Here is a 26,225-nt window from a genome sequence, read left to right as displayed (position 1 = left end):
TGTCACCTCACAGCAAGAAGGTCGCTGGTTCGAGTCCCGGTTGGGCCAGATGGCATTTCTGTGTGGACTTTGCATGTCCTCCCTGTGTTCATGTGGGTTTTTTCTGGGTTCAGGAGAATTGGGTAAACAAAATTGGCCGTAGTGTATGAGTGTGTGTGTGTGTGAATGTGAGAGTGTATAGGTGTTTCCCAGTGCTGGGTTGCTGCTGGAAGGTTATTCACTGCTTAAAAAAATATGCCGCAATAGTTGGTGGTTCATTCCACTGTGGCGACCCCTGATAAATAAGGGACCAAGCTGAAGGAAAAGATTTGAATGAATACAAAAGATGTTTTGAAGAATGTTGGAAACTTAGCAACTGACTTCCATAGTATTTTTTCTATTATGGACGACAATTGCTCATTGTGTATTTTTTAATTTTTTTTGCATGATGCTAATGGTGTAATCCGATTCAATGATTTATGCTATGCTAAGCTAAGCAAAATGTTCAGACCCGGAGATCGGCTGAATGGATTCAAAAATGGTAAAACTCAACTCTTTAAATCACTTGTAAAATGAGCCTATTTGCAAAAAGTGGTGTGTTCATTTAAATCAAATGCCTGGCCTTTTTATTCCAAGAAAAGGTGTACCCTCATTGAATTCAACATTTGAAGCCTAATTCATAAGTCAGAGCATACATTCATTTAATGTGCCTTTTCACTCAAGTGACTTTAAAAATAGAAACTAACTGAGTATGAGTCAAGCAAAGAGAGGTGGAGCAGATCAATGGAATACTATTGAAGTGTTACTCAACCATCCAAACTTTAACAAAGACCCCTGTGTGTGACCTTGTCCACTACGGAAAAGAGACAGCATTTCCAGCAATGACGTGCATCCAGAACTTACGCTGGTTGTAGTAAATTCCCAAACCTTGCCCATTTTTCCACAGAGGCCGAGGTAGAGCTACATTCACGAACACAGATCACTGTCTGTACACACTTCGCACCTCTGGCTGCCTGCAGGATTTTGTATGTGTGTGTGATGTCAGAGGTCATAAAGGCCACGGGGAGGATGTGTGAGTCAGGGTGTGTCTTATGCAGAAAGACGGACAGTCAACGATAGAGACGGAGGGGCGTGGATGTGCTTTCATTATAAAAATGGATCCTTAAAATGCAGAGAGAGCACAGCTGTCTTGGACTGCACTGGAAATTTACAGGAAACATCAAGAGCAGGGTTGTAAGGCTTATAGACTACTTGTCAAGCTAAATCCATCAATGGCCAGCTATAATGGTAGGTCATTTCTTATATATATTTCTACTTCTATCTTTGAATGTTGCAGAATGAGTACATTCATATGACTGAGAGAAATAATAATGTTTAATTTTTGACGTGTACATCTGTTATATACACATTTACATTAAATACACTGTAAGAAACACATCTAAAATGGTCAGAATAGGCACTGACAGCTCATTACATGCTTTTACACTTTATTTCACGCAAGCATCTCAGACAGTATATACTTTTATACTATGAAAATGCCAGAAAACTAATTTTTTTAAACTGCAGAGATACATTTTCAACATCAGAAGTTGGAGCAGTGATCAAGTTCCCATAATGCAACTCAAAAGCATAAATAAATGGAAAAAAACACATGGAAAATTGAGCTACAGACAAGTTCTGTTGAATTATAACTGAGTTAGCAGATGTTTTATAGTGCATAAGAAGCTTTTGTTTGCTAATGAATTATTGTGAAGATTGTTTTGTACAGATAATGTTTTGCATCTGCGAACTTATTACTGTACAGCAGTTCAGTGCCAGTAGGGTTGGCATAGTACTTTTCCATTGGTGCAGGAAAAAACATCGGCTCACCAAACCACATTTAATTTATATCCCTCAAATGTGGTCTTTCTACCCTGGATCAAATTTAAAAAATCTATTAGAATTTTCCATCCAGTCATATTCTTACTCTAACAGATGCTAAATGTGCTAGTGAGTTTTGTTTTGCTGGGCAGGTGGGTTAGAGATGCTTTGCGGTGTTAATATAAATATGAAAGCGGACCACTGACTTGTTGGCAAACTGCAATATTTTATTTGGTCCAGTATGGGATCTCGTTGTGAGGTCTGAGCTTTTGGAAAGCAGCAAACAATGTGGCATGACTGTAACATTAAACTTAAATGAGGCATCAAGGAGCAGTGATCAGAATCCAGATGTTATCCCACATATTTTAAGTACGTAATACGTTAAGTACGTAAGTACTGTAAATATTTATAAGAGGTTTACATTTAGTCATTTAGCAGACGCTTATGTCCAAAGCGACTTACAATTAAGGAGGTATTCAGCGATTCAACAAGAGGCAATGCATGAGAGAAGTGCTTGTTATGCAAAGTAGCTTGTTTGTCCTCAGAGTGCTAGAGTGGAAAAGCTTTTATATAGAGCATAGGTCTCAAACTGAATTCCTGGAGGGCCGCAGCTCTGCACAGGTTTTGCTCCAACCCTAATCAAACACAGCTGATCCAAATAATCAAGGTGTTCAAGTGTACTACAGACTATTAAGCAGGTTTGAGTTGGAGGTGGTTGGAGCTAAACTATGCAGAGCTGTGGCCCTCCAGGAATTGAGTTTGAGACCATTGTTTTAGAGAGAGAGGGAGAGAGAGAGAGAAAGTGCTTCAATATGTGGTTTTGGATTTATTCACTGGGGTTCAGGTGCTCTCAAAGAGATGGCTTTTTAGTTGTCGTTTGAAGGATACCAGTGAATCCATAGTCATGGAAGGAATCATTCCACCATTGTGGAACATTGAATGAAGAGGTTTTGGAAAGTGACTTATAGCATCTCTGCGATGGCACCACAAGTCAGTGCTCGCTCCCCAACTGGAGGGTCTTGGAGGGGATGTAGACTTTCAGGAGCAGGTAAGAGGGTGCAGTGCCAGTGGCTGTCCTGTACGCAAGCATCAGTAATTTGAACTTGATCTGAGTTTTCAACCGATAACCAGTGCAGTGAAATGTTGAATGTACATATTAAACAAATGAATACAAATTTATTTTAAGTGTTTACATACGCCATTTACATAAACAAAGAGAATTAGCTCCAACTACAATGTAATTCTGCAAGAAGCATGCACCTTTATTTATTTAAATGTCTTTATATTGCTCAAGTTTCATTTCTGCAACCACAAACTATGGAAGTGAAGGGAAGAACATTTGTCCTTTTGTAGGCGTTAAGAATTTGCCTACATTTGATAATTAGAAACTATAAAGATCCTACATCTCAGGAACCTCAAGGTACTTTCACATATAATGTATGTGCATAATATGCAAATCAATATAATTATCAAGAATTATGCAAATATTATGCAAATCTGTGAATGAACTGAATGGAAATTTGTTCATCATAAAACACTTCTTGGGGGTGAAATGTTCCATGCATATTTCGAATGAATCAAGTTGCTAGGAAACCACATCAGAAATCCATCCATTCATTCATTTTCTTTTCGCCACATTGGAATGAACCACCAACTTATCCAGCTTCCCGGAGGAAACCCACACGAACATGGAGAGAACATGCAAACTCCACACAGAAATGCCAACTGACCCAGCCGGGGCTCGAACCAGCGACCTTCTCGCTGTGAGGCGATCGTAACAGAGCATGTTTTGAGATGTAACACTATTCATTCATTCAGTCTCCTTCAGCTCAGTCCCTGATTTATCAGGAGTCACCACAGCAGAATGAACCACCAACTACTCAGGCATATGTTTTAATCAGCATATTCCCTTCCAGCTGCAACCCAGTAGTGGGAAACATCCATACACTCTCCCGTTCACACACACATACAAACACTCATACATGATGGCAAATTTAGTTCAGCCAATATGTGACACTGTCAAAATGTTAAATAATAGTCCCTTTATTTTTGATGTTCCAGCCATACTGAGTGATGTAGATTTGCAGTATTTCGAGAATAATCATGCTCACCGCACAGAGGAGATGGATGTGAAGCGCCTGCTGGTGCGCAGAGGTCAACCCTTCTCTGTCATACTGCAGTGTACAGAGATAATCCCACAACTTCCAGACCACCAGATCAACCTCATACTACACCTGGGTGAGTAAACGTCATGAGAGAGTGACAGATATACAGTGACAGAGACAAACAGGTGGCCTATAAGGATTGTGGACTGAATTTTCTGAAATTGATTTGTATAGGCAGAATATTAATATCACAAGCATTTTCAATGTTTAAAAAACAACACCAATTAAACAACAATATAATATAATTATAAAGAGTGTTGATAAAAAGGTGCCTATTATGCCATTTTTACAAGATGTAAAATAAGTCCCTAGAGTGTATATGTGAAGTTTCAGCTTAAAATACCCCATAAATAATGTTTTATAACTCTTTGAAGCTGCTCCTTTTAGGCTTTGATCCAAATTGTGCTACTGTTGCTTTAAATTCAAATGAGATTGTGCTCTTTTCAAAAGAGGGCGGAGCTGCAAATGCCTATGTATCAGCATAGTGGCATATTCAAAATCAAGACTAATGTCCTGTGCTAATAAGGGATAGATCACTAATGGGCGGGGCATTCCCCCTATGATGACATGTACAAAGGGAGAATGTCAAGCAGAGTGTTTCTGCAGGCTTTTTTTATGAAGAGTGATTATAAAAAAATGATTAATTTTTTTAGCATTAAAAGCTGGTTCTATCCACAGACTGTTGCCACACAAGTGTGTTTATACCTCTTATAAAAGTGATTTTTGCATAATAGGTCCCCTTTAAAGGGACAGTTCACCCAAAAACAAAAGAGGTACTCTTACTCATCCAAGGTTCTTTGTTGTGTTAAACACTAACACTAAAAGGAGATATTTTGAAGAATGCTACTCTGCAAAAATGCTTGTCTTGCTTAGATTTGTTAGATTTAAATAGATTTTGTCTTCTTTCTAATACAAATATCTAAAAATTCTTATATCAAGAAGCATTTTTAGGCAAGCAAAACATATTGTCTTGTTTTAAGAAATAATATGCCAATATTAAGCAAGTTTTTCCTTAAACGAGCAAAACAATCTGCCAATGGGGTAAGCAAAATAATCTTGTTTTTCCTCTTGACATAAGATTATTTAGCTTACCCCACTGGCAGATTATTTTGCTTGTTTTAAAGAAAAAGTCACTTAATTTTGGCATATTATTTCTTAAAACAAGACAATATTTTTTGCTTGTCTAGAAAATTCTTCTTGATTTAAGAATTTTTAGATATTTGGACTAGAAACAAGACAAAAATCTAAGTAAGAAAATAATGATTTTGCAGTGTAGAAACAGGTAACCATTGACTTCCATAGTAGGAAAGACAAATACTATGGAAGTTTGTGGTTACCAATTTCCAAACATTTTCAGATCTTGTTTTGTGTTCAACAAATGAAAGAAATTCAAACAGGTTTGTGATAAGCGAGGTGAGTAAATGACTACATTTTGAAACACGTTTCATGTCATGTTTATCCATATTAATATCTGTTCATTTGGTTGTGTGTTATAGGTAAGAATAATGAGGTGGTCCTGAAGGTGTCGAACTCAGCGCAGGATCCTGGGAAATGGTGGTTCAGTCAGCTTAACGCTCAGGGGGAGGTGATGCTGACCCTCCACAGCCCTGCGGATGCTCCTGTGGGTCTCTACAGCATGACTGTGGTTCTGCTCTCTGCCGATGGGGAGATCCTGGAGCAAACCAGTCCTCAGACCTTCTACCTGCTGTTCAATCCCTGGTGCAAAGGTGAGAAATTAAAGAAATAATCTCATCAGGACAAAATCATATCATTTATTTACACACTTTTAAAAAATAAAGCTTCCAAAGTAGTTGTTAGCAATGATATAGAAGAAGTATTTTGGTTAAAAAGTTCTTCAAAGATTGAATAAACTAAATTAGCTGTAGACTATGTGTGTGCATGTGAGAGTGTATGGATGTTTCCCAGTACTGGGTTGCAGCTGGAAGGGTATCCTCTGTGTAAAACATATTTTTCATCAATCATCATTCTGCTCTGGCGACCCCTGACGAATAAAGTGACTAAGCTGAAGGAAAATAAATGAATAAAGTTCTTCAAAGAATCGTTTTTCATTGTGTGAAGAACATTTTAGTAATCTAAAGACCTTGTGCCACTATAAATAACCTTTTGTAGAATTAAAAGGTTCAGAGTTAGATGTTAGAACTCTTAGATGTTGGAAATGCTGCTAATAAAGCATCTTTATTTTTTAGAGTGCAGCTATTGTATAACCTGAGCTAACTTTGAATATGTTGCTGAAGTTTTCTGACCATTTTAACCATGTTTTTGTCCAATGGAAGATTCATAGTTATTTTTGGAAAAACAAAACGGTTTCACCCTGCAAACATTAATTACCAACATGAAAAAATTCTCTAGTAATGCATAGTCAATACTATAGTGTTTTTGCATCGTACTATAATAATACTATAATAATGTACATTATACATTAAATATTAAAGTATTTACAAATCTTTGTTAAAGAATGCAACAGCATATTGTAGTATCAAATATTGGGAACTGATAGACTGTAATAAATTTTGTAGTATATTTTAGTTTTTACTACAGTAATCTGTGGTGTATTGTAGAATAATATAGTTGTAGAAAACTTACTACAGTATTGGCTCATTTTTTTATATTACCATAGTTGTTGTATAACTACAGCAACTTTAGAATTACCAAAACAGATTAGTTTATTTATTAGAGTATGGTTAAACACTAAAGTATTTACTCTAAATTCATTCATTCATTTTCTTCTCAGCTTAGTCCCTTCCTTAATCCGGGGTTACCACAGCAGAATGAACTGCCAATTTATCCAGCACATGTTTCACACAGCGAATGCCCTTCCAGTCGCAACCCATCTCTGGGAAACATCCATTCACACTCACACACTATGGACAATTTAGCCTTCCCAATTCACCTGTACCACAAGTCTTTCTCTCCCACGCGAATGCAGGGAGAACATGCAAGCTCCACACATAAACGCCAACTGACCCAGCCAAGGCTCAAATCAGCAACCTTCTTGTTGTGAGGCGACAGCACTATTTACTGCCCACTGTGTTGCCCTTTACATTACTACCGTATATTACTACTGTTTATTCTAAGCACATGCTGCATTTAATGCCAATAACACACCAAAAACAACAACTGTAATTTTTAATTTAGTATCGGCAACAATGCACAATATCATTCATTTTTTGATTATAAGCAAGGTGCCGTTATGTTTTCTGTTGCTTTAAAAGCTCAAGCTCTTTAAAGGGAATTCTAATTGGCTGTCAGTGTTTTATCGTTTATCATCTAGAAAAAAAGTCATTTTGATAATCACATTTCTTTCCTGCAGATGACTCTGTATACCTTTCAAGCGAGGAGATGCTCCAGGAGTACATTTTAAATGAAAACGGTATCTTGTACCAGGGTGCATGGGACGATATAACCACTGTGCCGTGGAACTTTGGACAGGTAACCCACAAAAGCATTCACAAGTGCTTACGAAAAATATAAGATCCAAATTTATACAGCCCCCATCTGTGCAGACATTCATGTGGTCAGTGGCCTCTCTGAGAAAGTGCCATGGCCTGGGATGACTGACACACAGGCAGGATTTATGGGTGATGTTGCATGGTGGTGGAATTCAGATGAGGCAGCGTGTGAATTGTGACAGATCTGTGACAGGACAACCGCAGAGGGCTTGTCTGCTCCGTAATCACTCTCTGTAGATGTCAGACATTTCGGGCAACAATGTCTGTCTCACAAACAAGGGACTGTCCGCTTTCACTTAGGCATAAATTTGAGGACTGGGAAACTAAAACTAAAGCTTTCTCTCTATTAAAAATAAAATAAACCCTACTCAGACACTATTTGGCATTTATTATCAATTACAACAATAGTTTTATTGTATGTGCCATTGCACACAGGCAATTTAAGATGGTTTAAGCATATATAATGCAAAAATCACTTTTATAAGGGGTTTAAACGGTTGTGTGGCAGCAGTGTGTGAATATAACCAGCTACTAAGAAGGTCGCTGGTTCGAGCCTCGGCTGGGTCAGTTGGCGTTTCTCTGTGGAGTTTGCATGTTTTCCCTGCATTCGCGTGGGGTTTCCTCCAGGTGCTCCGGGTTCCCCCACAGTCCAAAGACATGCGGTACAGGTGAATCGGGTAGGCTAAATTGTCCATAGTGTATGTATGTGTGTGAATGAGTGTGTATGGGTTTCCCAGTGATGGGTTGTGGCTGGAAGGGCATCCGCTGCGTAAAACATATGCTGGATAAGTTGGTGGTTCATTCCGCTGTGGCAACCCCAGATTAATAAAGGGACTAAGCCGAAAAGACAATTAATGAATAATTTAAACCTGTGCATTCCCAAGTAAGCTTAAATTGTATACTAATGCAGACCAGTGTTGCTAAATGACATCAATATTAAGTACCTAAAACCAGACTGAAAAGATGGTCAATGTAACTAGATGATGTCAAGTGCTAATTAGCATATTCATTAAGTCATTACATTATAATAGCAAAGTATTACATACAATTATTTATTTTCCTGTTTTAATACAGCCAAATTCTCTGTATTTACATTTACTATGGGGTATATGCACACAGACTTTTAATTTCAGTCAGCCAGCGCCAGGGCTTCCAGCGAGTTGTCATCCCATACAAAATCGCTGCGTTTAAGATCAGATTTCTTTACCAAACAAACTGCGATCTTCACTGCCTGGCTGAGATATGATTTAAAGTGGGCATCAGACCAAATAAGAAGCACTGCATTAAATTATTTTAAAATTGCATTTTTTTCCGTGCCATGTCTTTAAAATATGGAAATTAATTTTACTCAAGTATTGTCAATGGAGCATGCTGCTAATGATGACTTCTTTCGTCTCTTTTTTTCACTTGAACAACCAAAGGAATGCTTAAGTGTATTTAACTGAATGTATTGTAATTACATTACAACACCGATGCTGTAAAAGGACCCTTATAAAATTGCAAATAGTCACATAAAGCTTTCACCGGAAGTTCATCATTGGCTAAAAAACACTAGCTGTGCTTATAGTGTATATATGCAGTCTTCTGCTTCGAAAAAAAAAAACATTTTCCGACAAAATTACCACACATAAGTTAAAGACAATGTTTGTGCTGTGACTTATCCATATTTACTTATGAAAGGATAATGTGACAACAGAGAAAATAAATGTTTTATTTGTCTGTTAATCACAAAAATGTCACCAATATGGCTTTTGATCACAAACAGTCAAAACAACAGTGCCTAAATTTGGAGACAAAGTGCCAAAAATGGGAACACAGATGCAAGCAAACTAAGCCATTCATATGCTTTTCATTATCTGTTTTAAACAGTTTGAAAAAGATGTAGTGGATATTTGCTTCGATGTGCTGGACAATTCACCTGCAGCCCTGAAAAACTCAGAGATGGACATCATCAACAGAGCAAGCCCTGTTTACGTTAGCAGGACAATTACTGCCATGGTAAGGCATCTGTCAGCATGGCCATTCATTGTCTCCACCCCTGTTATAATGATATTTGCTGAAGCATAAATAATTTTTCACAGCATTAAAGGAAAAGTTCACCCAAAAATCATTCAAACCTTAATGAGTTTTTTCATCTGTTCAACACAAAAGAAGATATTTTGAAGAAAGCTGGAAACCATTGACTTTCATAGTATTTGTTTTTCCCACAATGGAAGTCAATGGTTACAGGGTTGTAGCCCGTTTCAAAATATATTCTTTTGTGTTCAACAGAGTAAAGAAACACATAAAGGTTTGGAATCACTTGAGGGCAAGTAAATAGTGAGTAAACTTTGAATTTTTGAGTGAACTATCACTTTAAACCACAGCGTGACGTGGTTTAATGCTGTTATACATTGCATTAACAGGTGAATGCCAATGATGACCGCGGGGTGGTATCTGGGCGCTGGGATGGAGAGTACAGTGATGGAGTGGCCCCCACAAGGTGGACTGGCAGCGTGCCCATCCTGAGGCGCTGGAGTGATGATGGAGCACAGAAAGTGCGCTATGGCCAGTGCTGGGTGTTTACAGGAGTGGCCTGCACAGGTGGGAATGCCACATAAGCCTGGGTTAAATGAAAACTCCATCTTTGTTTGGATGTAGGCTTATTTTACTCTCCCCTAAAGTGAAACAGCTGAGTTTTATCATTTTTAAATCCATTTAGCTGATCTCTGGGACTGGCAGGAGCACTTTTAGCTTAGCTTAGCATAAACAATTGAATTGGATAAGACCATAAGCATCTCGCTTAAAAAAAAAAGAGTTTTGATATGATATGATGCAGCACCTGAAAATAGTCCTCAGCTACGTAACTAGGTAACAGCGTTGTGATATAGTATTGAGCCTGCTCCAGCCATGTCAAGTTCCTTGATTATTACGCCAGATCAAGAGTATAGTTCCTCGCCACATCAGCCTAGAAAACAGCAACATTTTATTTTCCATCAGTCTTAGTACACAATGTAACTAAAGAAGAGTCCAACTTTAAATAAGAAAATGATCTAGACTCTTTTTTTAAAATTTTTGATTGAGATGCTAATGGTCTAATCCGATTTAATGATTTATGCTAAGCTAATATAAAATTGCTCCCGCCAGATCCGGATTGGCTAAATGGATTTAAACATGATGAAACTCAACTGTTTCTCTCTAGAGGACTTGTAAAATGAGCATATTTTCAAAAAAAGTGGAGTGTTCATTTGAGGTTTCCAGCATTGTTTTTCATTGCAAAATTTTCAGTGGTATAACAATCGAAGTTAAATTTGACCTCAGTCTGTATCAAAAGTGTTGCAATGAAATGACTGCATATACTGAAACAGTGGCAATAAATGTTTTTCTGGGTTTTTTGTGTTCAAACGTCTGTAACAAAACCAAATCCAACAGTGGTTTATTACCAACACAGTTCAAAAAACATTTGGATAACAATGCTTTTGGGAAACGCAGCCCAGAGCGGTTACTGTATCAACATCTGACTCACTTACTAAATTCAGGATAGCATACTACTGTTATTATTTCTGTCTCTGCCTCACATGTAATCTGTAACGTGCCCTTTCAACAGTACTGCGCTGTCTTGGCATCCCAACCAGATGTATCACCAATTACTCATCTGCTCACGACACAGATGCAAACATTGCTGTGGATTACCTTGTCAATGATCAGCTTGAAAGTGTGTCTGAAGGCAGGAAGGACACCATTTGGTGAGTTCCTATATGACATATACTCAGCTACACTCTTAAATATCAAAGATGATGTTGATGGTTACATGAAGAACCTTTTTAACATCTGTGGAATGTTTCCAACGCACAAAAGGTTCTTTAGATTCTTTAATGCTCTTTGCGCTAAAAAAGCAGTTCTTTTAAAAATCCTTTTTGAATGGTTCTTTGAGGATGGTTCTTCTGTTATGGCATCATGTAAAAAAACACCCCTTTTGAACCTTCAGTCATTCATTAATTTTCCTTCGGCTTAGTCGGCTTAGAGTCCACAGCAATGCATGGTTATGGTTTGTTTATTAAAAGCACATGCTGCAGTCATACTAATTAGTATTACTATTAGTGTTCACAACAACACACAACTGGCTTTGTTAAATTTAAGCATATGCTGCATTTAAAGCCAATCCACACTAAAAATAATTTTTAATTTAGTGTCTGCACCAATCCACAATATCATTTATTCATTCATTTTCCATTGACTTAGTTTCTTTATTCATCAGGGGTAGCGCTTGTTTCACACTGCAAATGCCCTTCCAGCTGCAACCCAGTACTGGAAAACGCCCATACACTCTTATTCCCACACATACAATATGGCCAATTTAGTTTATTCAGTCCACCTATACCGCATGTCTTTGGACTGTGGAAACCAGAAACCGGAGCACCCGGAGGAGGAAACCCATGCCAACACAGGGAGAACATGCATGCTCCACATAGAAATGCCAACTGACCCAGCCGTACTCGAACCATCGACCTTCTGGCTATGAGGTGACAGTGCTAAACACTGAGTCGTGGAAGAGCAATTCTAAGCAACAATATTTCTTCATCCTTCTTTCTTTACAGGAATTACCACTGTTGGGTTGAATCCTGGATGAAACGTGAAGACCTCCCAGAAGGTTACGACGGTTGGCAGGTGCTCGATCCAACTCCTCAAGAAAGGAGTGATGGTAATCTTTTTTTTCAGTAAACTTGCCTTCCTCATGCATAAATAAACATCCGTAACCATTTCACCATCTTATTTTACTGGAATTTTAGCTAGCTCACCTACATCATTTTGTTTCATAATTTTACAGGAATTTTCTGCTGTGGGCCTTGTCCCGTCCGTGCAGTGAAGGAGGGAGAGGTGGGGTTGAAGTACGACACCCCATTTGTGTTTTCTGAGGTGAACGCTGATCTGATTGTCTGGATCGTTCATCCAGATGGGGAACGATCAGAAGTGTCACAAAACAGTAAAATTATAGGGCGGAAGATTAGCACTAAGAGTGTGTATGGAGACTTCAGAGAGGACATTACAGCCAACTACAAATATCCTGAAGGTAAGGTTAAACAGGCAACTCATTTCAAGTCGGTGTGAAATCAAAATTTACTATATTTATTTTGTTAGCGCCAATTATTATTCTTTAGGTGAACAAATAATCTGTATAAATTAATCCACTGAAAAAAAGTTTGATTTGGTAATCTTCAATCAACACCTGACCATTTGCATCTGAGTTTGGAGTGGCACTTCTTCTTTGTTGACGTCCGTTTGACGGCTTCAGGCCCAATATTCTTAACTACGCCCCTCTTACCATTAGTTTGCTAAGAGGAAAGGATGCTCAAAAAGAAAGCCCCGCCCCCGCCTTTTCAAATATTAATGTCAAATATTCAACTTTGGTTGGACATACATCAACATACTAAAATAAATGTCTCAGCAACTTCCAGTGTTCTGTCGATTTTTCCAACCCTGTCAAATTTTTCTACCTCTCATTCAAAAAGTAGATAGCACATTTGGATGGTGCAATATGCTACCTATCAGAATGTGCTACAGAATAAATTTTAACATGGAATGGTTTGAGATTAGCCTGTAATATCTCCCTAACCTACGCCTATCCCCAACCTCAAAACCATTCAAATACAGTGTTGTAGCATAAACCGACGGGCAGGATAACATGTCAGGACACTGGTTTCCGCAGGCTTAAACTGCTAAGTTATACTGAAAATTGAAGTTAAGCTTTAGTTGAAGCGCATATTTTTTGTTCATTCATTCATTCGTTCATTCATTCATTTTCATTTGGCTCTGGTTAATCAAGAGTCGCCACAGCTGAATGAACCGCCAACTATTCCAGCATATGTACCTGTTCCTATTTACTAGGACCTTTTATGTGAAGCTGCTTTGACACAATCTACATTGTATAAGCGCTATACAAATAAAGGTGAATTGAATTGAATTGAATATGTTTTATGCAGTTTATGCCCTTCCAGCCAAAACCCAGTATTGGGAAACACCCATACAGTCTCACATTCACACACACTCATACACTATGGCCAATTTTGTTTACCCAATTTACCTATAGCGCATGTCTTTGCACTGTGGGGGAAACCGAAGCACCCGTAGGAAACCCATGCAAACACAGGGAGAACATGCACACTCCACACTGAAATGCCAACTGGCCCAGCCGGGACTCAAACCAGTGACATTCTTGCTGTGAGGCGACAGTGCTAACCACCAAGCCACTGTGCTGCCCTATTTTTTATTTATAGTATAAAAATTATTATAAGAAGGCTGTGTGATGCAAATTCAATGGCGAATATTTTACAGTTACACATGTAATTGTTCAATTAAAAATAACATTTCCAAAATGATTTACTTAAGTATTAGCTCATATTTCTGACGGTCTATCAAAACTCTCAAACTATTTCAAAAGTTCAAAATGTTTTCATGACGATTTCAAATCAATAAAAGTTTGTTCTGATTATTGTTTTCATTTACATTAGTCCTTACTGACTCAATGGCATATTGCTATAAACCAAATGAAATGTTTTGTCCCACCACAGGTTCAATGAAGGAGCGAGAGGTTTACAAAAAGGCAGGACGGCAAGTGGGCCAAAAGAACGACAGCCCAGGCCAACTCGAGCTTTTCATCAAGCATGCCCCAGCTATCCATGGGACAGACTTTGACGTGATCATAGAGGTGTATAACGCTGGCAGAGAGGACACCGATGCACAACTCACAGTCACATCGAACGCAATAACCTACAACAGTATCCACCGTGGAGAATGCCAGAGAAAGACAACCTCTCTCACAGTGCCAGCTTACAAAGGTGAGAAACCAGAACTAAATTAGGCTGCACATAGTGGCATCTACAACTAATTTTATAGGACCCTTTGAACATTTTTTAAAATGTCACTTTATTTTAGCTCATAAAGAAGTATTGAGACTTCAGTATGATCATTATGGAGCGTGTGTTTCCGAACACCACATGATAAGGGTCATAGCCCTCCTCCAACCTAATGACCAAGACAACCTGATCCTGCAAGAAACCAACATCCCCTTGAAAATGCCAGCGCTTCATGTCAAGGTAATGAGCTGTTCTCTAAACACTTTGGCATTACCATGATGGCAGAAGCTTGACATTGATTTTTCATCAGGTTTGGACCTTTAAATAAATGTTGTTTCAGTGGTGAAAAATCCATAATCTTTGATGTAAAAAAATCTTATAGTCTACATGAACTGGAAGCTGCGACCCTTTGTTTTTCATATTGTGATGCAGCTCCAAGATAAACAGAATGTTAAATGAGAAAACAGTGGGCGTGTTTTTTTTTTTTACTGCGAGTTAATTGGATGTAAAAGTAAGCATTTCATTCAGAAAGATAAGAAATGGGTTTCACAAGAGTTATTGCAACCTAACAGGGCAACTCCTCCTCATTATTTCTGCTTGTTGTCAAAACTGATAGTTGGAGGGGCGTGGTTAAGTATGCTAGCCACACCCAATTCCTAAAACATATGAAATCTGATAAATTAACTAAAACAAACAGGAAGTGCATTTTCACATTTTAATTTTAGATTACAAGGGCAATTTTTTTTTCTTAATGACATGCACAGATTAATTATTTACCACAAAATTAGCAATGTGAGCTAACAAAATATAGTTTTGATTTCATTTGTACTTTCATTCATTTATTTTCCTTCGACTTGGGCTCTATTTCAGAGGTCATCACAGTGGAATGAAGCGCTTCATTTGTACTTTAAATTTTACATTGACTCAACACTGGAACAATATCAAATCTCTGTTTTTAATTAGTGTTTTATGCCTTATACTGGTGTGTTTGTATATTGTCTGCAGTATATGGTGAAGAGGAATTACTATCTGTGGGTTTTCCACATCGTAGATAATAAAGTAAAATATACTGCAAAGATTCAATTCAATTCATCTTTATTTCTATAGCTTTTACAATGTAGATTCTGGCAAAGCAGCTTAACATAGAAAAAGAATATTGAATAAAAAGCCATAATATTTCAGACTGGAGCATTCCAGCAAATCAGACAGACAATAAAGTAGCATGGCAGTATGATTAAGGATGATGTTGATTAAGCAACTTAATATTTTTAGTTTATTTCTGTCAGAATTCTAAACAGAGTTTTAGATGTTACTTTATATGGAGTCCTGTATATGGAAATAAACATTTTTAAGCATGAAAAGATTTTTAAATATGTTTACATTTAATTCCTGTAGAATTCCAGTGGTTCTAATCTAAAATAAGCAATAAGTTCACTCAAATTTAAATTTACTCACTATTTACTCACCCTCAGGTAGTTTCGAACCTTTATGAGTTTCTCATAAACACAAAAGAAGACATGTTGAAGAATGTTAGAAACCTGTAACCATTGGCTTCCATAGTAAGAAAAACAAATATCCTTATAATATAAAAGCAGGCCTGTAGCCAGCTTGGTGCCTTCTTCTTTTTTTTTTTTTTTTTTCAAAAAGTGGGTCTGCTTTTTGCAGTTATTAGCCTCACTTTCTATTTAATTAGAAGGTTTAAATACTGCATCTTAATGACATTTTAAGCACTGTTTTTGTGCTTAAAATAGCCCAAACACTTGTCAGCTGGTCATCGTAACCACACTTTTTGATGGACCAAAAGCATTTCCTAAAGATTTAGAATAAAGAAATTTGAAAACAATACTTATTTTTAAAATACAAAAATAAGAATCTGTTAAAGTTTTACATTGATTAGGCAAATAACAAACTGGCCAGCACAATCAAATTTCCTCAGTTACAATTTGGGATTCTATGACTTCAGAACGGGAAGTCACGCCATGCTCAATTCGGCATCCCAAATTCTGTACTGACAGCCAACACAGGATTCCGTTTGTTCTTAAAGCCTTTTTCGGTGGGTTATTTTCACAATTTATGATGGCATAGTAGTCAAAATAGGACAGATGTATGGTATAAATTCTGGACCTTTTTCAGTGAGGGGTGGGTCTTTCGAACCCCACCTGGCTACGGGCCTGAAAAGGGTCTAAAAACAATGACCTTTTTTCATGATGCTTTTTAAAACTAATGTTGATATTTAAAGGGTCAAGAGGACACTGTGACCTAATAACCAATATTTTTTCTGTTTTTCAGATTATTGGCAATGCAATTGTATCCCGTAAACTGACTGCGCATATCTCCTTCACCAATCCCTTACCTGTTAATCTTCAAGGGGGTGTGTTTACTGTGGAGGGAGCAGGACTAACAGAGGCCAGAGAAATAAAAACACAGTATGTAGCCTACTGGTATTAGAAACTAACTTTGTCTTATAAACCTAAGTTATGGTTGTTAATGTATGTTGGTCTTTCTCTAGTGGCAAGATTGAATCTGGGCAGACTGTGACCGTTAAATTCTCCTTCAAACCCACCCGCGCTGGCCTGAGAAAATTGCTCGTGGACTTTGACTCGGACAGACTGAGAGATGTCAAGGGAGAAGCCTCTGTCATTGTTCGGACAAGAATGCGACATGTGAATGCGGTCCCAGAAATTTAGTCAAGCATGTACAGTTCAGAGAAGCGTACATCAGAATACTTCACTGTAAATGTAGTTAATGCAATATATTTTACTTGATGACAGCTATTTTGCTTATTACATCATTTGTTGGCTATTTGTTTATACGAGGAGTTTCCTTCATGATTACCTTATGATATCATTATGATATTTTGGCATGCTTTCTTTCATGCAGACCTTGAATATAAGAACCACAAAAGCTATTTTTGTAAAATGTATTAAAGTTATGTGAATACAGGCTTGCTTTTATTATATAAAATGTTAATCTGATTAAGAAATTTGTGAAGTAATTGTTTTTGTACTTTCTATATAATGTTTGAATTGAAAATAAAATATATACTTTTAATTATCAAAGCCATATTTGTTCACCTTGTTGTTTATCACTGTTTATAAATACTATTTTAGCATATGTTTAGGTAATTATTATAATGTATGCTTGCCATATTGCATAACATCATGGTCATACGCCTTTTTAACCACATTGAAGCCTATTGATTCGATATATAAGCAAAAAATTATGGACTTAAAGCCTATGTGATGGCATCATTGTGAGGCTTTGTGTAAACATAACCTTTTTAGTTCTGATAGTTTTATTAAATTTAATGATCTTAAATTGGATTTAATGTTTAAATAATCATGTTCCAATGCTGTTTTCAGATCTAATCAGTTTTAAAACTCTCACAGTCACACAAGTAACTGCTAATGGTGACTTTCTTGCTCCAAAGAAGACCTCTTCTGGTCAATCCGTTTTCTTTGTTAAGGGAACCAAATAGTGGAATGATTTACCTGTTAGCCTAAAATCAGAAAGTAATATAAAAGAATTAAGTAGTGTATACTTAAAAAGTGGTTGTAAACAAAACAGCAGGGTTTACACAAATACTCCATTATTTTTTATTGCCTTTGTTATTGCCTTATATGTATATATTTTATTTTCATTTTATGTCAAGCCTTCCGTGGACAGTTGTTGAGACACTTGTAACACTTTGGGCTTTTGTTGCATTATGCATTACAACAATGATGCCATCACTCACAAGAATTAAATTATTAAAACCAAAAATGTATGTGCAGTTTTAACATAATACTTATCCCTTTTTGTTTCTTCCCACATGCTTAACATTTTTATTTCACCTTTAATTGATTAGACAGTAGTATAGACAGGAAAGCATGGGGAGAGATCAACACAGGACCTTGAGGTGCGACTAGAAGTCAGATTGCCATGAAACCCATAGCACCAGATGTCAACACACTAACCACTACACCATTGGTGCCAATGTGTATTCAACTTTTGAAAACATCTGTTATATTTACCTAAAATGTCTGAAGATGAGTCAACAAAAAACTCTTGTGAAAATTGGTACTAAGAAATAATACATTATCAGAACAAACAATTATAGTTCAACATTAGTAACTTTACACTGTATTAAAATGTTTATGATGGTCCAGCATCAACACTAGTGAACCTAAAATTCATTAAATATCTTTGCCAATAGCCTAGTTTTAAAGTTTGCTGATTTACAACAATGAGATGCTTGAGGTGACCTGAGTTTGATTCCAGCCTCAAGGTCCTTTGCCAATCCTTCCTCCCTCTCTTCTCCCCATGTATTCATTTCCCATCTTTACTGTCCTTTATATATATATATATATATATATATATATATATATATAAATATATATAATGTAGAAAAATATGTTTAAAAAAACTTAAAATGTTCCAGCATTAGTAAATTTACACTGTGTTTAAATGATGATGATGGTCCAGGATCAACACTAGAGATCTTAAACAGCGATGAAAGATCATTGCCAATAGCCTAGTTGTAAAGTGCTCTGCCTTGTACTGAGTACTGAGTGTGACTCTCGCCTCAAGGTCCTTCCTCTCTCTTTCTGCTCACTGTCATTTCCTGTGCAGTCTCTACTGTCCTTTACAATAAAGGTGAAATATTAATATCTTAAATTATATTTTTAAAAAATGAATTAAAAAGATTATGATGGTACAGGATCAACATTAGTGAATTTACACTGTAATAAATGTTCATGATGGTCCAGGATCAACATTTGTGAATTTACACTGTAATTAAAGTATAATGATGGTCCAGGATCAACATTTGTGAATTTACACTGTTATTAAAGTATAATGATTGTCCAGGATCAACACTAATGAACTTGAACAGTCATAAAAAGTCATCGCCAATAGACTAGTTGTAAAGTGCTCTGACTTTTAACACTGAGTTGCTTGAGGTGACCCAAGTTCAATTCCTGCCTCCATGATTATTCCTAATCCTTTCTCTCTCTCTGCTCACCATGTTCTCCTGTCCTATATAATAAAGGTGAAAAATCCTTGAAATTATATTTAAAAAACTGTATTAAAATGGTTATGATGGTCCAGGATCAACATTAGTGAATTTACACTGTATTAAAATGATGATGATGGTCCAGGATCAAGGTTTGTGAATTTACACTGTAATTAAAGTATGATGATGGTCCAGGATCACCATTAGTGAATTTACACTGTATTAAAATGATGATGACGGTCCAGGATCCACGTTTGTGAATTTAGTTATTAAAGTATGATGATGGTACAGGATCAACACTAGTGAACTTAAACTGAATCAACAGGAGGCTGCCAGTAGCCTAGTGGTTAAGTGTTCTGATTTGTAACATTGAGTTGCTTGGGGTAACCAGAGTACGATTCCTGCCTTAAGGTCCTTTGAAGATCCTTTCTCTCTCTTTGCAAACCATGTACTCCTGTCCTATCTCTTCTGTCCTATATAATAAAGGTGAAAAATCCCTCAAAATTTATTATTTTAAAACTGTATCAAAATGTTTATGATGATCGAGGAACAACATTAGTGAATTCACACTGTATTAAAATGGTTATGATGGTCCAGGATCAACAGTAGTGAATTTACACTGTATTAAAATGAAGATGGTACAGGATAAAAACTAGTGAACTTAAACAGTAATAAAAAGTCATCGTCAATAGACTAGTGGTAAAGTGCTCTGACTGATAACACTGAATTGCTTGGGGTGTCCTGAGTTTGATGCCTGCCTCAAGGTCCTTTGCTGATCCTTTCTCTCTCCCTGTTCTTCTATCCTGTTTAATAAAGGTGAAAAATGCCCAAATTATATTTTAAAAAACTGGATTAAAATGTTTACGATGGTCCAGGATCACCATTAATGAATTTACACTGTATTAAAGTGATGATGGTCCAGAATCACCATTAGTGAATTTATACTCTATTAAACGTTTTTGATGGTCCAGGATCACCATTAGTGAATTTACACTGTATTAAAATGGTTATGATGGTCCAGGATCACCATTAGTGAATTTACACTGTATTAAAATGGTTATGGTGGTCCAGGATCACCATTAGTGAATTTACACTGTATTAAAATGGTTATGATGGTCCAGGATCAACATTAGTGAACTGAAACAGTATGTTAAAGCCACTGCCAACAGCCTAGTTGTAAAGTGCTGACTTATAACACTAAGTTCCTTGTGGTGACCCAAGTTCAATTCCTGCCTCAATGTCCTTTGCTGATCTTTCCTTTCTCTCTGCACACCATGCACTCCTGTCCTATATATAAAGGTGAAAAATCCCTAAAAATATATATTTTAAAAATTTTTTTATGATGGTCCAGGATCAAAATTAGTGAATTTGCACTGTATTAAAGTAAAGATGGTCCAGGATCAACACTAGTGAACTTATACAGTGATAAAATGTTATCGTCAATAGACTAGAGGTAAAGTGCTTTGACTAGTAACACAGAGTTACTTGTGGTGTCGTGAGTTTGATTCCTGCCTCAAGGTCCTTTGCTGATCCTTTCTCTCTCTCTCTGCTCACCATGTTCTTCTATCCTGTTTAATAAAGGTGAAAAATGGCCAAGCATATTTTAAAAAACTGTATTGAAATGTTTATGATGGCCCAGGATCACCATTAGTGAATTATTTACACTGTATTAAAATGTTCATGATGGTCCAGGATCAACATTAGTGAATTATTTTAATGTTTACAATCAATATTTGGACTAATATTAATTGAATATTAAATGATAATTCAACATCATAATAATTAAGTCATAATTCATACATCTAATCATGTATATTTACAGCTTCATTTGTTTCACAGATATCAAAATATTGCATTTGAACTGGTAAAAGAATTTACATTTTAGTAGGATTGGTACTGTATTTCCTGATTTAAAATAGCAATGCAACTCGTAACAAAAATCAATCTAACTGTTATGAAGCGGACAGGAGACAGAGGTAAGGAAACGTTAGGGTGTTTATTAAATGACAACAAGGAGCACATGAAGGATAGCCAGGAGGATCAGGAATGATGTTGGGGTCTTTTCCTCCGTGGCTGGGTAACAGGAATACACGAGGATGGACAGCACACACCAGATACAGCTGACAGAGGATGACACAGACTTGGAAGGACTGGAAGACAGGACGATTCGGGAGGACCAGGAAGACTAGGAGGAATACAAAGAGAACAGGTAAGTAAATCGTTTGTTTTAGCTGAGGATGACTACGCTGAGTGGTCGCTCAGTTGTCCGCTTTCGTCGAGACGAGCCCGGACAATGAGCGACTGGAGTGCTGTGCTTTTATCTGGTGCTCGTGAATGTGATGCAGCTGTGTGCTCATTAGAAGTCAGGTGATGGTGATCTTCGTGAGTGGGGGTCGTGAGAGCCTGACCAATCCATGACAGTACCCCCCTCCCCAGGGCCCGCTCCTGAGGGCCGACACCTCCGACGCCGTGGTGGTCTCCCTCTGCCTCTAGGCGCTGGGAACTCAGGGTGGCTCTCATGAAACTCCACCATGAGACTAGGATCGAGAATATCAGCTCTGGGAACCCATGTCCTTTCTTCGGGGCCGTACCCTTCCCAGTCCACCAGGTACTCCAACTGGCCACCACGACGTCGGGAACGCAAGATCTCCTTCACTGCGTATGTCCCGGGTGGATAGCCACACCTTTTGTCCGGGTGTGTATCTGGGTTCTTCAGACCTTCTCCTATCGGCGGTTACCTTGCTTCGACGGACTGCCCTCTGCAGATGTTGATGAGCCTCGTCCCAGACTCTCTCGCTCTCCCGGAACCAGTGATCCACTGCGGGGACATCAGATGGTTCGCCATCCCAGGGAAAGAGCGGTGGTTGGAAGCCCAGGACGCACTGGAATGGCGTGAGTCCGGTGGAGGGTTGCCGCAGTGAATTTTGGGCATATTCTGCCCAGCCCAAATACTGGCTCCAGGAGTTCTGGTGACCACTGCAGAAGGTCCTCAGGAACCGTCCCACCTCCTGAATCTTCCTCTCTGTCTGCCCGTTGGTTTGGGGATGATATCCAGAAGAGAGGCTGACGGCCACACCTAGGAGCTTGAAGAAGGCTTTCCATAGACGTGAGATGAACTGTGGACCTCTGTCCGACACAATATCTTCTGGAATACCAAATGACCTGAAGACTTGATTAAAGATATTGTCGGCAGTTTCAAAGGCTGTGGGAAGACCTTTCAGAGGGATTAGTTTGACAAACTTTGAGAATCTATCTACTATGACTAGAATACAGGTATTACCTTCTGACGAAGGGAGGTCAGTGATAAAGTCCACTCCTAGGTGTGACCAGGGACGGTTCGGAATCGGCAAGGGATGGAGCTTTCCAGCGGGTAGATGACGTGGGCTCTTGGATTGGGCACAGTCCTTACAGCCCTGAACATATTGCCTCACATCCCTTGCCATGTTTGGCCACCAGAATCGTTGGGATACTAGCGAGAGAGTATTGTTGATCCCTGGATGTCCAGTGCCTAGCGAGGTATGTAAGGAGTGGATCAGATCTACCCGGTGTTCAGGTGGTATGAACTGCCGATGAGGAGGGCATCCCGGCGGAGCAGGGGCTTCCGGAGTGGCAACGACTGGAGGAGCGTTCCAGGTGATCGGACAAATGGAGATGTGTTCGGGAAGAATCTTCGTTGGGAGTTCTTCATGATCGTGATGCTCGTGTAAACGAGAGAGAGCGTCTGCTCTTAGATTCTTGGGTCCTGGACGATAGGAAATGGAGAAATCAAAACGTGAGAAGAAAAGTGACCATCTGGCTTGACGTGGACATAGTCTCTTGGCCTCTTTGATGTATTGGAGGTTTTTGTGATCTGTGATCACCTGGAACGGATGTTTGGCTCCCTCCAACCAGTGACGCCACTCCTCCAAGGCTAGCTTGATTGCTAGAAGCTCCATGTCTCCTATGCTGTAATTCTGCTCCGCCGGGCTCAACTTCCGAGAGAAATAGGCACAGGGATGCAGTCGGGGCGGTGTATCATGATGTTGAGATAATACTGCCCCGACGCCGGTGGTGGATGCGTCCACTTCCACCACGAAAGGAAGATTTGGGTCAGGATGAGTCAGGAGTGGGGCCCTTGTGAACTCCTTCTTAAGAAGGCGGAAGGCTGCGGCTGCTTCTTTGGTCCACTCCAGTCCTTTGGGTTTACCCTTGAGGAGATTAGTGAGAGGTGATGTAATCCTGCTGTAGTCCTTGATAAACCGTCTATAAAAGTTAGCAAACCCAAGAAACCTCTGGAGCTCCTTAATGGAAGTGGGTTCTGACCAGGATAGAACAGCCTCAATTTTCTTCCCATCCATACGTATACCGGTTTGGTCAATGATGTATCCCAAGAAATGAATCGACTTCTGGTGGAATGAGCATTTCTCCGCTTTGAGGTAGAGGTGATGTTCTCTCAATGTGTGTAGGACCTCCGCAACGTGTTGGCGATGTTCGGCCTCACTCCGGAGTAAATGAGGATGTCATCTATGTACACTATTACACAGTGGTGAAGAAACTCCCGGAGGACTTCATGAATGAAGTTTTGGAATACGGAGGGGGCGTTGACCAGACCGTAAGGCATGACCTCATATTCATAGTGGCCAGTAGGGGTCACGAATGCTGTCTTCCATTGGTCCCCCTCACGTATTCTTATCAGATTATACGCGCTGCGGAGGTCCAATTTAGTGAAGACTTTAGCTTCTCGGAGCTGTTCCAAAGCGGCTGGTACCAGAGGAAGGGGATATCGGTATTTTACTGTACCGTTATTTAGGACCCTGTAGTCGATGCATGGACGCAGCCCTCCGTCCTTCTTGGCCACAAAGAAGAAGCTTGAGGCGGCTGGTGATTTTGAGTGACGTATGTACCCCTGACTCAGAGCTTCCCTTATGTAATCTTCCATTGCCTGATTCTCTGGAAGCGAGAGCGGGTAGATCCTACCTCTTGGCAACTGGGCATCTGGAACTAGGTCGATCGCGCAGTCCCATGGCCGATGCGGCGGTAGCTGGGAAGCTCTCTTGGGGCAGAAGACATCATGAAAGGAGCTGTACTCCTTAGGAATGTGGATAGACTGCTTCTCAGGAGGGCTCTCGACCGATGTTGCAAACAAAGAAATGGGGTTCCGACCTTGAAGAGGGAGATTTGGAAAACAGGCAGGTGTACATCCAGATCCCCATTTCTTTATCTCTCCTGTGCCCCAAGAGATGATGGGATCGTGCTTCACCAGCCACGGGCGCCCTAGAATGATGTCCATATTTGCACCCTCCAGAACCAGAAATTGAATCCTCTCTTGATGTAACAACCCCACTTGAAGAAGGATGTCTTCGCATTGTCGATGGATACGGGTCGAAGATCGAGTGCACTGGGTTATCGGTTGTATCTGGTATATATGCGAGGACGCCTCAGTACGGAGGTGGAGTTGACGACAGAGGGATTGGGAGATGAAGTTCCCTGCTGACCCGGAGTCGATGAGGGCTGTGACAAGGAGAGAAATAGAGGCAGTAGTTATTTGTACGGTGGTAGTAAGTGGTTTACATTGTTCAATATTCGTACTGAATACACTCACTGAAGTCCGAATGGGACGAAGGGGACACTCCATACGGGTGTGTCCACTGACACCGCAGTATAGACACAGACCCCGGGTCAGCCTCCTCTGTCGTTCCGCTGATGTCAGTCTTCCAGACTCTATTATCATGGGTTCTGGTTCTGGAGAGGCTGTTGACTCAGGCGATTGGAGGAGTGCAGACGAGGGGGTGATGGTGTCCTGTTGATAGGAACGGAGACGATCGGAACATCGGAGAGAATGTTGGATGAATCTCTCCAGACCCATTGTATCATCTAATGTGGCCAGTTGGATTCGGAGAGTGGGTTCCAAGCCGAGCCGGTACGTGGTCAACAACGATCTCTCATTCCATCCACTTGCAGCTGCTAGAGTGCGAAACCGGAGAGCATATTCCTGTGTAGATAGAGTACCTTGCTTTAGATGATACAGCTGCTCTCCAGCGGCTACTTCCCCATCAGAACGTCCAAACACCTCTTTGAAATACTCCGTGAAGGTAGTGATGGAATTCATGACCGGCCCGGCTTGGTTCCAGATCGTCTCAGCCCATTTAAGTGCAGGTCCAGAGAGTAGAGATACGATGTAGGCGATCTTCGACTTATCTGTGGGATATAGAGAAGGTTGCATTTCGAATATGAGGGAACATTGTAACAGAAAACCATTGCACTCCCCCGCTCCGCCTGAGTAGGGCGCTGGTCGGGCCATGGGACTGGAAGGAAGGGCCGAAGAAGAAACTGTGGAGGCGGAAGTGCTCGGTGCTGGTGGTGCGTTGGAAAGTGGAGCTGGTGGCTGTAGAATCCGCTTCAACTGGTCCACCAGCTCTTGAAGGTGATCGGGGGTGCTCATGTTGTCGTCGTTATGGGTCCGGGCTTCTGTTATGAAGCGGACAGGAGACAGAGGTAAGGAAACGTTAGGGTGTTTATTAAATGACAACAAGGAGCACATGAAGGATAGCCAGGAGGATCAGGAATGATGTTGGGGTCTTTTCCTCCGTGGCTGGGTAACAGGAATACACGAGGATGGACAGCACACACCAGATACAGCTGACAGAGGATGACACAGACTTGGAAGGACTGGAAGACAGGACGATTCGGGAGGACCAGGAAGACTAGGAGGAATACAAAGAGAACAGGTAAGTAAATCGTTTGTTTTAGCTGAGGATGACTACGCTGAGTGGTCGCTCAGTTGTCCGCTTTCGTCGAGACGAGCCCGGACAATGAGCGACTGGAGTGCTGTGCTTTTATCTGGTGCTCGTGAATGTGATGCAGCTGTGTGCTCATTAGAAGTCAGGTGATGGTGATCTTCGTGAGTGGGGGTCGTGAGAGCCTGACCAATCCATGACACTAACTA

The 26,225-nt window shown here is 39.5% G+C and overlaps 1 protein-coding gene across 1 annotated transcript; it reads left to right on the top strand.

Annotated features, from left to right (window-relative positions):
- Nucleotides 1–932: 932 nt before the first annotated feature.
- Nucleotides 933–17,285, top strand: tgm2l (transglutaminase 2, like). The gene is made up of 13 exons (XM_056478227.1): nucleotides 933–1,266; nucleotides 3,901–4,077; nucleotides 5,501–5,731; nucleotides 7,336–7,454; nucleotides 9,344–9,472; nucleotides 9,880–10,057; nucleotides 11,061–11,199; nucleotides 12,052–12,155; nucleotides 12,282–12,524; nucleotides 14,023–14,289; nucleotides 14,387–14,547; nucleotides 16,597–16,733; nucleotides 16,817–17,285. The coding sequence occupies exons 1-13, from the start codon at nucleotides 1,251–1,253 to the stop codon at nucleotides 16,992–16,994; spliced, it is 2,079 nt and encodes a 692-aa protein (XP_056334202.1). The 5' UTR covers nucleotides 933–1,250; the 3' UTR covers nucleotides 16,995–17,285.
- Nucleotides 17,286–26,225: the final 8,940 nt, after the last annotated feature.

This window comes from Danio aesculapii, chromosome 18 (assembly GCF_903798145.1).
Source record: "Danio aesculapii chromosome 18, fDanAes4.1, whole genome shotgun sequence".
NCBI lineage: Eukaryota > Metazoa > Chordata > Actinopteri > Cypriniformes > Danionidae > Danio > Danio aesculapii.
This window is presented reverse-complemented; position numbering and strand designations above follow the sequence as displayed.

Excerpts from the sequence above, each read along its gene's own strand:
- tgm2l (XM_056478227.1), top strand. Across the intron at positions 5,732-7,335 it reads GTTCAATCCCTGGTGCAAAG|ATGACTCTGTATACCTTTCA; the intron begins GTGAGAAATTAA and ends TCTTTCCTGCAG. Across the intron at positions 16,734-16,816 it reads GCCAGAGAAATAAAAACACA|TGGCAAGATTGAATCTGGGC; the intron begins GTATGTAGCCTA and ends GTCTTTCTCTAG.